Source organism: Petaurus breviceps, unplaced genomic scaffold, assembly GCF_028583685.1.
Source record: "Petaurus breviceps papuanus isolate PSGF00001 unplaced genomic scaffold, PetGlider_PUasm1.0 90701, whole genome shotgun sequence".
Taxonomy (NCBI): domain Eukaryota; kingdom Metazoa; phylum Chordata; class Mammalia; order Diprotodontia; family Petauridae; genus Petaurus; species Petaurus breviceps.
The window spans coordinates 9,572,577-9,586,732 of NW_027187316.1; the positions used below are offsets into that span (position 1 = coordinate 9,572,577).

Consider the following 14,156-nt stretch of genomic DNA (forward strand, 5'->3'; position numbering starts at 1 on the left):
TTCACATGTGGTTAGAAATTGGAAAAGCTGAAAAGAGAGGTCAGGGCTAGAGATAGGGATTTGGGAATAATTTATAGAGAGGCGATAGTTGAAGTCATGAGGGCAAATGAGATTGCTTCAAGAAAGAATATGAGAGAAGAGAGTTAAGGGTTGAACACTGGAGATCAGTGTTACTTATCAGTACTTACCTACTTCAAAGGATTTAAAAGATGAAGAGCTAGAAAAGGATACAGAGAAAGAAGACTTAGAGAAGTAGAGAAACAAACAGGAAGCGCAGTATCTCTGAAGCCAAAGGAAGAAAGAATGGTGAAAATGTAAGGGGTGGTCCATAGCACCAAATGCTGCAAAGACGTCAAGCAGAATGAGAGCAGAAATACAGGTGACTTCTGAAAGAACAGTTTCCTTACAATAGAGGGAAACAGAACTCTGACTGGTTAAGGGTAAGAAGAGAAAATACACAAGTACAGACATTAAGTATTGACTCCTTTTTCAAAACTTTTGGCAATAAAAGGAAGGAGAGAGATTATAGCTGAATGAAAAGATAGGATCCAGAAAAGGATTAAAAAAATTATTGGAAAGACCTGAGAACATTTGGAAGACAGAAAGAAGTCAGCAGAAAGGGAGAAATGGAAGATGCATGAGAGAAAGGGGAGGTATTTGCTAAAGCAAAGTCACGGAGGAGAAATTAAAGGATTCAAAGGCATTAGCACTTAGCAAGGAGTAAGTATGTTACTTTCTTCCTGTGATCTGAGGGAAGAACAGAACAGCTGATCTTTATAAGTAGTTGTGAGGACTGAAGTTCATGGAGATAAATAAGAGAAGTAAGGGAATTCTACAAGTAAAATGAAAAAAAAAACCCAACTATTTATTAAGTGTCTATTATGTGCTAGTCAGCATGCTAAGGATCTCACAATCTACTAAGTTATCTTTGGAGAAAAGGGACACAGCTGGAGGATAGAAGACAATTTTAAAAAAATTTCTGGAGAATGGAATAGGGAGTTGATAAGAAAGGCAGAAACACTGAATAACAACTTGTGTGCTCAATGAGAACTCTGTTCAGTTCTGGGGGGCTACATTTTAGAAAGAAGTGAACAAATTGGAGTAGATCCAGAATAGAGTGATCAGTTTAGTGAGGAGATTAAAAACTGCGCAATATGATGACTGATTAAAGTTACTAGGGATGTTTAACATGGAAAGGTGAAGCCTAAGGGAGAAGATGATAGCTGTTTTCAAAAATGTGAAGGTCTCTTAGGTGGAAGAGGAATGATAGTTGCTCTGCTTGGCTCTAAAGGGCAGAACCAGGGACAAAGTATGAAAAAGTATGTTTAATTTAGAGACAGAATACCTCGGTTAAAAAAATTCCAGCTCTATTACTTACTACTTATGTGATTATTAAGCAAGTCCCTTAACCTTTTGGGGCCTTAGAGTCATCTATAAAACAAAGGTTTTGAAACTACATGAGCTCTAAAGTCCCTTCCAACTCTAAATCTATGATCCTAAAATTAGAACATAATTATTGTTCAGACAAAATAATGTGTTCCCACTCACTAGAGGTCTTCATACAGAGGCTGAATGATAACTAGTCAGAAATGCAGCATTTCTCATGAAACACTTATTATACTAGATAACTTCCTCAGTTCCTTACAATTCATTTCACCACCTTCCCCAGAAGCCAGGATCTCTTCACCTACCTCCACAGGAAATATCGGCTGCCCTAAATTCTCAAACTAGAATCTACCCCATACCCAAGACATGATCCACTTGTTCATAGCCATTCAAAACATGGGAAATCATACTTAAAAAAAGCAAACAAACCTACTGTCAATGCATTTGATAACTATTATCAGATTATGCCTAGGTTGATAAAAGTACCAAAATATCAATTTTAGGAAACCAGTCTAAGAGTGAAAAAGAGGCTTTTATACACATACATAAACAATATGACAAAATAGTAATGGACCCAGTGTCAAGAAACTTGGACCCAAATCTCACCTTGGGTATTTAATAGCTTGTGGAAAAGTTACACAACCTCTAACAACTTATTTCAGTTAGTAAGATGAGGAGAAGATCCGTACTACCTACCTTGCAGGATTGTTACACAAAATTATTCCAAAAACCTTAAAACACTATGTAAATAGGTAGTTTTAACATTCAACCACTTTAAGACCCTGTTGCAGGTAAATGACTTACACTATGGAGGATTACAGGCTAAATGATAGTAGTTAGATGAATTAAAAACTAGTTGAATGGCTGGACTCAAAGAGCATTCATTACTAGGGTGATACCAACTTGGAAGGAGGTCTCCAGTGGAATGCCCCAGGGATCTGTGCCTGGCCTTACCCTATTTAACATTTTGATCAATGACTTAGATCGGAGATGTCAAATATGTATCCCATGGGCCCATAACACTCCCACAAAATAAATGCAAATGCAATAAAACAAAGAGAGCATTACATTTTGAAACTAAATCAATATGTGGCCCACAAATATCCTTATCTATGTATTAATGGCGACTCTTTCTATTTCAGTTTGATACCACTGGCTTAGTTAAATGTATACTGAAATCTGTGGATGACACAAAGTTAGAACAGATTAACAACATATTGGATGAGGAATCCATCAGTGCTTCTAGAGGCTAAAATGTTGGACAAAATCTTATAGGATTAAATTTAATGAGTATAAATGTAGTCTCACACTTGAGTTCAAGATTCACTTCACAAGTTCACTATTAGAAAAATGTGGCCACATACGGTAGTTTATATAAAAAAGATTTTGGGGTTTTATTGAACCCTAAGTTCAATGAGTCAAATGTATTATGATAGACAAAAAAGTTCATGGAATCTCAGTCTATATTAAAAAAGGCAGAGAATCCAGGAATAGGCAAGCTAAAGTCCTGCTGGACTCCACCCTAGTCAGATCATATTTGGAGTACTATGTTTAGTTTAGAGAGCCACATTTTTAAGGACACTGATAAGCTGGAAAGCTTCCAGAGTAGGGTGACTAGGATGGTAAAAGGTCTTGAGGTCATGAAATATGAGAATCTACCAAACAAAATATGAATATTTAGTCTGGAAAAGAGAAGCTTTGGGGAAAGGAGAGATATGACAGCTGTGTTCAAATTTCTGAAGGCTCCCACCATAGGAAAAACTTCCTATAAAACTATATTAGAGCTATCCAAAAGTTGAACAAGTTACCTTGGGTGAAAAATGGGTTCTCCCTCAATAGAGATATATAAACCAAGGTTGCATGACCATTTGTCCAGTAGGTGGTGGAACATATTCTTTTTCAGGGGCAAAGTGCCTCTAAAGTTCCTTCCAACTCTGAGATTCTGCATTCTGATTCCCTCTGGCTCCTACTTAACAATATACTATTATGCACGCTGAACACATAAGGTAATGAATAGAAAGAGCAGGGAAAATTGGGTTGTGATTCTGACTTTGCCACTAATTATATAACCATAGATAATTCATTTCTCTGAGCCTGTTCCCTCAACTATAAATGAAGAAGTTTGGACTAAATGATCTCTAAGGTCCTCTCTGGTTCATAATCTATGAGCCATCAGCTTCCTTTTATTTCCTATTCCTATAAACAGAAATGCTCCTGGATTTCCTGAAGCTCTCTTGCTTTGATATGTATCATTTCATGAAATGTACATAATATTCAATGGCAAGAAAGTACCGGAGACTCTCCCTATTGGCTAGCTCCAGGAACAGCAAGATCTCTGCATAATCTGGAGATATTTTGCTTTAATAAAGTTCTAGATCTAATTTAAATACCAGTTCTGCTATTTCTTTGTATGGTATTTCATAATGTCATTTAACCCTCTGAACCTGGGTTTTTTCATCTGTAAAATGAAGGGTTTACTCTAAAGTAATTTCCAATTTTAAATAGGAGTCTATACTGTACTTGCAGAAGACTTGAGAAAAGCTCTCAATAAAGGTCCAAATTGCTTTGTGTTAACAAAAGATCAGCCAGTCTAACTGAAAAATTAAACTAAAATAAATTTTAAAACAAAATAGACCAGCAATTTAATACATATGCATAGCCCTCTGACTAAATCAGAGGATAATTAAGTTTAATTTCTTTAACAAATAAATGCATCTTGTGGGCAGACGCAATATTTCAAAATGTGAAATGGGGAACCTCTACAGTTTTTTGCACAGAATCATCAGCAGCAACATCCTAGAACATAGTCTATCCACCACCACTCCCATACAAGTCCACTGGGCTGAATGTTTATGGAAGAAGAGAAATTCACTTCATTTAAAAAAAATGAAAGTGGGAGATTTCACAGTAACCTGGTTTCTCAGGATCCTGCTAAAATATAAGAGAAATGTTGAAAAAAGTTGCTAGACAATCTCACACAAAAAATAAACCCACAAAAAATACAATGCCAGAGAACTTAGAAAAAATAAAAAGTCATTATGGAGCAAAATAACCATCAGGAAAAGAACCAGAGGGAATTATACTAAAATAAAATCAGATGTAGCATCAAAAATGAAGCAGAACCAAAAAAGAAACATACACTTTGATTACCACATGTAATGAAAAAGTACAATAACAGCAACAAATTATTGCTATACATGGAGTAAAGGTCAAAAAGGATCTGGAAAATAATAATAATATGGGTATTATGATATTAAAGTCAATATGAACATCTTTTAGAGATGAAGTTAATGATTAACAAGTAATGGAAGTTATAGACATATGTATAATCATTCATATTTTTATCTGTTTCAGCTTGCATGCTCCTTTTTCCTATTTTTTTATTATGCCCTTATTCATAATTTAATACCTATATATGTCAATGGAAGTAAAAAGTTAAATTGTTAATATTAAAAGAGTAGCAGCATTAGAAATAATGGAAGAAATCCTGAAGTATACAATTAAGCAGATAAGACATTCAAAGAAGGATTAAAATCAGCAACAAATTCATGAGGAGAAATAAAATAATTGATGTTGCTAAAAGATCTGAGTAAGTAATAATGATGTAACTCAGTACAAGGGAGAATAATACAGAGAATTTGACAACTATTCAATGAAGGCAAACAAAAGCAGAAGTAATACAGTAGAAGACAAAATGGCATAAAATGCTACTGAAACAGAAAAACAAGCCCTCGAAATAATTTAACTAGAAAGATGAGGAAGGTCTGATGCAAGTGAAGATCTTAAAGAACAGAATTAAAAAAGGAAGTCTCAGAATTATTTGTGGTCACATAAATAACAAAGGGAAAAAAAATCTGATCATTCTATTTCAAGAAATCATCCCAAAAACTTTCCCAGAATTATTTAAACAAGTGACATTCTGAAAATAGAAAGAATTCACAGAACCCAAGGAGAAACTCAAAATTCAACTCACCCAGGGCACATCACCGTCAAACTTCAAAACTACAATGACAAAGAAAAAAATCTTTCAAGCTGTCAGAAGGAAGAAAGAGATTACTTATCATAAAAAGATCTCACATGATTTTTCTATAAAAAGCAAGAATAAAGTAGGAGGAACATGCCACAAATAAAAATTTTAAAACATGGCCCTCAAAGAATCAGTTTTCCAGCAAATCTTATGTTTTTTTTTTTTTTAAATAAAGATAAACATTTAAAAATCACTAAGACTTTAAAGAACTCATGGAGAAGAAAAACAAATTTCAAAAAAATCTTTGGTGGTGGTAGGGTGTGTGCAGAGATAGTTTCAATGGTAAGCGCCTATGTTTGATAAATGGGATGGGGCTGAGTTTTAGAGAGAGGGGCAATGGGAACATGGTGTAGTGAAGAGAGCACTTGATTTGGAAAAGATGTGGATTAGAATCCCAGCTCTGTTACTTACCACTCCTTTGACAATGAGCAAGTCATTTCACCTCTCTGGGACTCTAGCTACTTCTTTTACAGATGAGTCTAATCATCTCCAAAAGGAAAGGGTTAGACTAGATGACCCCCTAAGGTATCCTGTATCTCTAAAGGTTTATTAACAAGGTTAATAGCATAAAATATAGGAATTATTTTTAATATTCTTTTGCTAAATTTAACTTCTTTTTTGATCTGAACCCATGACTTTGTCAGTAGGGAGGGGTCCTGGTGAAGAAACTCCCTGGGCCACCAAAGCCTTGTGGTCTTGAAATGTGGCTTAGGGCAATGAGAGATTAAGGGACTTGGCCAAGGTCAAACAACTAATATGTGTCAGAAATAAGATTTGATTCAGGTCTTTCTGACTCCAAGGCCAGTTCTCTATACATCATACACCACACTGAATTAATTTTGATTTAGAAACAGCAAAGTAAAATAAGACAGTTGCTATTTCCTCTTGATAAAATGAGTACCAACAAAAATAGAATACATAAAATTTACCAGCTGAATATAACTAGCTGGATATAACTCCCCTAATAAAAGAACTATAGAATGTATTTTAAAATAGAATTCAATAATACTTCACCACAGAAAGTATTCAATTTCTGAAAAGAGAGAGTTTCCTGAACTATAAGAGTCTGACTAGATAATTTCAAAGGCCTATACTATCTCTAAACCTTACTAACTCCTATGAAGATTTCAAATTGAAAGTGCCACAAAAAAATGTATTATGCTACATCTAGGTAAAAAACAACAACAACAACAAAACAAATCTAGAGTTGCACTGATGATAGCTGATGATGTTGAATTCAAAACAGAAAGCACTAAGAGATAAGTAAGGAAAAGTATGTCATGCTTAAAGGCACCACTAAAAATGAGCATAAAATTGGCAAAAATGATAAAAGATGGAAATAGTCAATACTGGAGATCTATGAGAAGACATGCATGCTATTACACTGTTGCTGGAGCTATGAATTGGTTCAACCATTCTGGAAAGTAATTTGGAATTATGGTTTGTTTTTTCTAACCAACTGAAAGAAATGCATATTCTCATTAATTCAAGGACCTCACTGTTAAGAGAGGTCAAAGAAAGAAAAGGCCCAAATATATCAAAATATTCAAAGCAGCACTTGATGTGGGGAATTAGTAAAGAAGTAGAAACAAAGTAGGCTCCCATTGACTGGGGAATGGCAAAAAAAAAATTATCATATGTGAATAAAATGGAATATTACTGTACCTTAAGAAACGAATGTGAAGAATTCAGAAAAAGATGGGAAGACTTGTATGAACTTATGCAGAATAAAAGAGAACCAGAAAAACAATGTGCACAATAACAACACCAAAAAAGAAACTGAGTATTTTAAAATTATAATGACCAAGCTTGGCACTAGGTAAAAGTTGAGAAAATACACCTCCCTCTTTTCACTGTAGAAGTGGAAGACAATGAGTGTGGAATACTGTATATACTGTTATATTTGTCTGATGTCTTTGTTGGTTTGATGAACTGCTTTATTTTCTTTTTCTTTTTAAATTTTGTTACAATGGATAGCTTCATAGGGGAAGGAAGAAGGGATATATTTAGAAATTAATGTGATAAAAACAAAAAGCATCAATAAAAATAAAATTTAATAAAGAAAATAAGTCTATCATTCTGAATATATATGTATTAAATATAGCTGTTACATTTATAAAGAAGTCCAAATTTTTACAAGAAATAAATAGAAAACTACTGCAGCATATTCTACTACCCTTCTATTAGAACTTGCTTTTAAAATTATGTATAATGTTATAGACTTTAACAAATCATTGAATAATTTGAAGTTAAAGTAGAAAACATACACTTTTGGGTTACACATGAAACATTCACAAAACCGATTCTATTCTTAGTCATGGAAAAGTCCTAGGCAAATTTAAAGAGGGCAGAAATTTAAAATATTACATTTATGGGCCATAATTCAATAAGCATAGAATCAAACAGAAATGATATACAAATCCACAAGGACATTTAAAAGTGATTTATTAGACTATGCCTATATTAAAGGAACTAATTATAAAAATGTCAAAAGGTTACTTCAATCAAAACAACAAATAGTACATATCGAAAGGCCAGATATACAGAACAGTACAAGGAAAGGCATGGAGGAGAACACTAAAGGTGCTAGGGGAGAAGAAAGAAGTCCAGTTTGGCTACATCTGAGAGTGCATATGAGAAAAACCTGGAAATATACAATGCACCAGAGATATTCCACCCCTCCAATAGACTATGAATTCTTTCAGGACAGGGACTACTGTTTTTTTCAACTTTGTATATCTCCAATGAGAAGCATACTATCCTATATATAGCAGAACTTGTTGAATTTAACCTAAAAACGTTTTTATGAAATGCAACTTAAGTAGCACAGTAAATTCTAAGAGCTGAATGACAATAGTAAGGTAAAGAGAAAACAAATGGAAGTCTGCATTTAAGAAAATTAGAACATGAACAAAGTAATATCCCCACCCCACCCCCCCCCGAAAGAAAAAGGGAGATTATCAACATCAGAATAAAGATTAATAAAATGGCAAACAAAAAAAATGAACTGATAAAACAAAAAGCTGACTTTTTAAAAAGTCCAATGAGGGGGCAGCTAGATGGCACAGTGAATAGAGCACCGGTCCTGGAGTCAGGAGGACCTGAGTTCAAATCCGGCCTCAGACACTTACCACTTACTAGCTGTGTGACGTTGGGCAAGTCACTTAACACCAATTGCCCTTTTGTCCCCCCTCCAAAAAGCAAAAATAAAAAAAAATTTTGAAGTCCAATGAAATTGATGTATAGCTAGAAAAGTCTATTTTATAAAAGGATTACAAAAAGCTCAAAATTAGAAACAACAGTGAAAAGAATTACAATAATTCTCAGAAATTTTTGTTAATAAAAATTTTAACTTAAGTGATTTATCTTAAAAATATAAAATGCCGCATTGAAAAAAACAGTAAATAGATAACCCAAAGAGAACGATCTTAAAAGAAGAAATCAGACCTTTAAAGAATTACCCTGAAAAATAAATGATATCAGAACCAAGACTTGACACGTGAATTTCTCCAACCTTCAAAGAACAAATAATTCCTAGATTACAGAGACTGTCTTTAAACATAATGTCAACAGGTGTTCTAGTTCTTTCTGTGTTGCTAATTATGGTTTTAACCTTCAAACTTAACACAAAGCTATAAAAAAATTGTAGACCAGTATCATTAATGAATAAAGATACAAAAATATTGAACTAAATGCTAGCAGGAAGAATCCAGTCACATATTTAAAAAATTTAGTACAACTAAGATAATATGTACCAGAAATGTATGAATAGTTCAACATGAGAAAAATAATGAATATGATAAAAGTTCTAATTATATGATTACAGTGATAGATGTAACAGAACAGGCTTTTGATAAAACATATCCTTCATTTGTTTTTTTAAAAAAAACAAAAAACTATAGAAAAAGACTATCTTTTCCTAATTAAATTAAAAATATATACAATTGAAACCAAGAGTTAGCATGACATGGAATGGTTGGTTTCATAGTACTACCTTTTAAGAACTTTATGCTCCAGCCAAACTATCCTACTAGTCATATTGAGAATTCAATGCTCCTTTGTCAAATTACCATTATTACCATTGATTAAGTAATTTATTATAATTAGAGTGCACTCCTTTTCCATCTTTTGGAAACTACGTCTTCAATGTTCAAATATGAAACTTCTTCTATGAAGCCTTTCTAGACACTCCTAAGCTGTTACAGTTCTCTTCCTTATCAGTTTTCCTTATACTATTTTTATCTATGTTCATACTTCATTGTCTCTAAGCAGAAGGTTAAGCTCCTTAAGGATGGGGGGAACTGCCTTTCAGTGGAAAGATTTGGAGACAGAAGACCCTGATTCAAGTCCTACCTCTGCTACTATGTTTATGACTTTGGGAAGTCAATTGACTTCTCTGGGTTCAATCGCCCCATTTACAAAATAAGGAGGTTGAACTAGATGACCTCCAAAGTACCTTACAGATCAAATTTATGATCCTAAGATAATTATAATATAAACAAAGGCTAAAAAGAAGCCAAACTCTGAATAACTGTAATAATTAATCTTATCTCAGAGAACAGATAATAATCCCTCAACCCTCTCAGGAGAGAGGTGAAAGATATTACATAAACTATCAGTTATGGATACTGTGTCGGTTTTAATTAACTGTTTTTCTTTGTTAGAAAGATGGTAGAAGGTAAGGGAGAGGGTACATTAGGAAATAGACTGTGGTGTATAAACATAAGACATCAATAAAACTTATTTTATAGAAGAAAAACAGACTAGAATATCAAAAGGAATTCTGGAGGAAAACATTTATATAGGGTAATTTACTCTGCTATATTTCAAAATACATTGTAAAACAGTTAATAGTCAAAATGACAAAATCATGGATAAATAAGAGGAAAATATATTAATGGAACATAATAAAGAACACAGAAAAGGAACCAAATGTATACAGAAGTCAGTGCTAGATAAACATAAAATTACAAAACCCTGGGGAAAAGAATCATTGAATAAGGATTTAATAAAATTGCTGAGAAAACTGCATAGCAGTTTTTCAAAAAACAACTTTAGATTCATACTTCATAACACATACTGTAATAAATTCCAGTTGAATCAGTAGAGAAATATAAAAAGCCAAAACATAAATAAGAAAAAAAGAATATTAAATTTTCCAGTTTTAGAACAGTATTTCTAACAAATAGAAGAAATTATTAGACATGAAAGAGATGGATCTGAGAAACTAAAAGTAGTACTTTAAACATGACAAAAGCATCATATTCAAAATAAAAAGAACAGATGGGGGGAATCTCTGCATAAAATGTACCTAATACAAATTAACAACCATCAAACCAATTTCCCAATGTATAAACGTTTGTGTTCACAGTAGTAAACACAAGCTATTAAAAATAACTTGAAAGATTATTCACTCTTTCTGTTACAATGAAAGATGTAAAGCAAAACAAAACAAAAACTCTAAGGTACTACATTATGTAAATCAAAACAACTTAAGATGATAAATTCAATCCTGGCAGAGTTAAAGAGAAACAATTATATTATTACTCAATTGGTGAGTTGTATAAATTGGTGTAATCTTTTTGGAGAAAAATCTGGCAACATATGGTGAGAGTCACAAAATAATCCTCAATGACCCTACCTTTTGGGACATCCTAAGGATTCATACAAAAATATTTACAGCTGCCTAAAGAGAAAAAATAAATCCAAATCCATATGGTCCACTAGTTGGGAAATAACTGAATAAATTGCTATTCTGATATTATTGCACAATAAAAATGACAAATACAAAGAACACACAGAAATGTTACGATACATGAAATAATCCAAAGCAAAAAAAGTAGAACGGAACAAACACAATGAGGACTACACAAATATAACAGCAACAAAATTTTTTTAAAAACACAGATGGAGGGGCAGCTACGTGGCTCAGTAAACAGAGCACTGGCTCTGGAATCAGGAGGACCTGAGGGAGAGTCACTTAACCCCGATTGCCCTGCCTTCCTCCCCTTCCAAAAAGAAAAAAAAAAAGATGGAAAAGAGATTAAAGAGAAATAAATTATTACTGTTAGTATTTTGTTGAAGTTTATATTTTTATCAAAATGTAAATATTTTTGAGCTTAAGGTTTTAGTCTGTTTTTTGTTCCATAGTTTTTTGTTCACAATTATTAAGATTGAAGTTTATAATGAAAAATTATTTTTAAAAAGACAGTAGGCAATAGCAAAAAAAACTTGAGTACTTGCTATGCACAAAGTTTAATCAGATAAAGCAAAAGAAATTCTTTTCTATACTCAAAAGCACAGTTTAATGGCAGCAGTCATGAATTACCCAAGGAATAGTAATAAATAAGCCAGCAGGCCACCAAACTGAACAGAAACAGAGTAAACATTTTATTTTATTTTAGTCTTTTTGCCTTTTTTGGAGGGCAATTAGGGTTAAGTAACTTGCCCAAGGTTACACGGCTAGTTTTTTTGTGTGAGTGTTAAGTGTCTGAGGCCAGAACAGAACTCGGGTCCTCCTAATTCCGGGGCTGGCGCTTTACTCGCTGAGCCACCTAGCTGCCTATAATTTTCTTTGTTGTTTTTTTTTGGAGGGCAATTGGGGTTAAGTGACTTGCCCAAAGTCACAGGGCTAGTAAGTGTGTCAAGTGTCTGAGGTTGGATTTGAACTCAGGTCCTCCTGACTCCAGGGTCAGTGCTCTGTTCACTGCGCCACCAAGCCGCCCCTCAGAGTAAACATTTTAAACAAAGCTTTTAGTCCTGGTCTAACAGGTAGGAGTATCAAACACCCAAAGAAACAGCTATTATTAAAATGTAAATCTCATCACTTCAAAAGTGCACATTTCATATTTGTTTAATATATTTTATTTTTCTTATAGTAGGGAAAAATTGCTTCTTGGCATTTTAACCCTTTACAAATGGCCTCCAGACTACTGTTCCAGGCTGATATTACGATTCTCCTTCATGCACTCTACATTATAATCAAACTGACTTACGTGCTGTTCTACAAACAAGACATTCCATCTCCCACCTCCATGCCTTTGCACAAGCTGGCCCACAGGACAGGAATGTACTCCCTTTTAACCACTACTTCTTTGAATCCTGAGTTTCCCTAATTGCTAAGTTCAGGTGCTACTGCCTCCTCCTTGAAGCCATTCCTGCTACCCTTCAGTTACTACTGCTCATTTTCTCTTCAAATTTTCTTGTACTAGATCATCTGTGTAAATGTTGAATACCCACCTCCATCCCTGCCAAAAAAAATAATAACGTGTATTCCACAAGGGTAGAGAATTTGTTCTTTTGTCTCTGTATTCCCAACATGCACATAATAGGCACTTAATAAGTGCTCATAATAGGAATGTTCCAATTATTTTCTTAAAATAAGAAATGGGTAAGTAGAAATAAATATATTAAAGTTTTTAAGCAAAAATATGTTAATATTTTAGGAGGAAGATGTATTACCTGCAAGAGTATGTAGGCTCTCCTACTTTAAAAACACGGCCACAAAGATGGGAAGGTTTGTTTACTTGTTCAAGTTTTGGAAATCCAAATGCAGGATCTTCACCACAAAGATACCATTCCATGGGTCCCAACAAAACATGTTGTGCCAACATATCTTCTCTCTGTGGAGCAGGATTGGGACCCCTACAGTATATTTTGGGTACATAGTGGGCTAGATGCTGGTATACTTCTCTAGTCAGGTCAGTTGCTTGTAGCCATTTCTTTAAGAAAAAAAAAAGAGGCAAGTCAGAATATATTACTAGTAAAAAAAAAAGAGAAAGAAACTAATGAATTACTTTTCATATAAATTAAGTGCTGCTGATTGGCTTTTTTAAAGATAAATTTCAAATTTTCATTTAAAATTTTGCTTTGCTTTGACAAATCCGTGATTTTATGATCAGAGTGGACATTCCCTTAGTGATAACAGATTAAAATCCCCTTCTGGATAATTCCAGTCTTTATTTTCCTTATAAATCCTCCACAAAACCACTGTTAAATGATAATTCTGCTGTAGAACAGGGTTTGTTTATTTTTTTACATTTTTTGGAACAGTTTTATTTTTAATGAAGTGAAAATAAACTTACTAAATTGCAAAGGAAAGTCAGTTCTTAAAGTCACTAGTTGCTCCTTTCAATTTTTCATGTCCTTCTATTTGCTGGTAAAGTGACACCAGAGATGGAATAAGAATCAGCTTGTGATTCTAGCCCAGTCCCTTCACTGCTCTGAGAATCAATTTCCTCATCTTTATAACGAGAATAATAATACCTGAAATACCTAACCCATAGGACTGTTTTGAGGAAAGTACTCTTTAAATTTGTAACACATCACTCTAAAGGTAATTTAGTCTATTATTTTTCCTTAGTTCCATTTTGTATGCTACAGCTCTCCAATTCTATCATTTATCTCCAACATTCTCAAGGAACTTGACTTTCTCCCACCTTCATGTTGTATGTTGGATGGAAACCAAATCAATCTTGGCATTTCAGACATGAAAAAAGGCTGCTAATTTGTTCTCTCTGGTACTAAAATTGTGTTAACACAACTAACAATTCATAACTGGCTAGTATTTATGCACAGAAAACAATTCTGAAACATTTCAAAATGAGTTAGTTTGATATCAAAACTGTCCATTGGTTATATGACACTACAGTAATGTTTACCTGGCACAAACACAGCAGTATTTACTTCTGAGACTATCTCTAAACATATGAAAAGTAGAATATCTAGTTTTAAAAACTAAACT

At 33.6% G+C, this 14,156-nt stretch overlaps 1 protein-coding gene across 4 annotated transcripts in view; it reads right to left on the bottom strand.

Annotated features, from left to right (window-relative positions):
• The window catches only part of UBR2 (ubiquitin protein ligase E3 component n-recognin 2), a 158,271-nt gene that overhangs the window by 129,262 nt on the left and 14,853 nt on the right, over positions 1-14,156 (bottom strand). For all 4 annotated transcript variants that reach the window (XM_069065948.1, XM_069065947.1, XM_069065949.1 and 1 more), the window contains exon 2: positions 12,875-13,134. In XM_069065948.1, the coding sequence (XP_068922049.1) occupies positions 12,875-13,134 (260 nt within the window). The remainder of the gene's footprint in view (positions 1-12,874; positions 13,135-14,156) is intronic.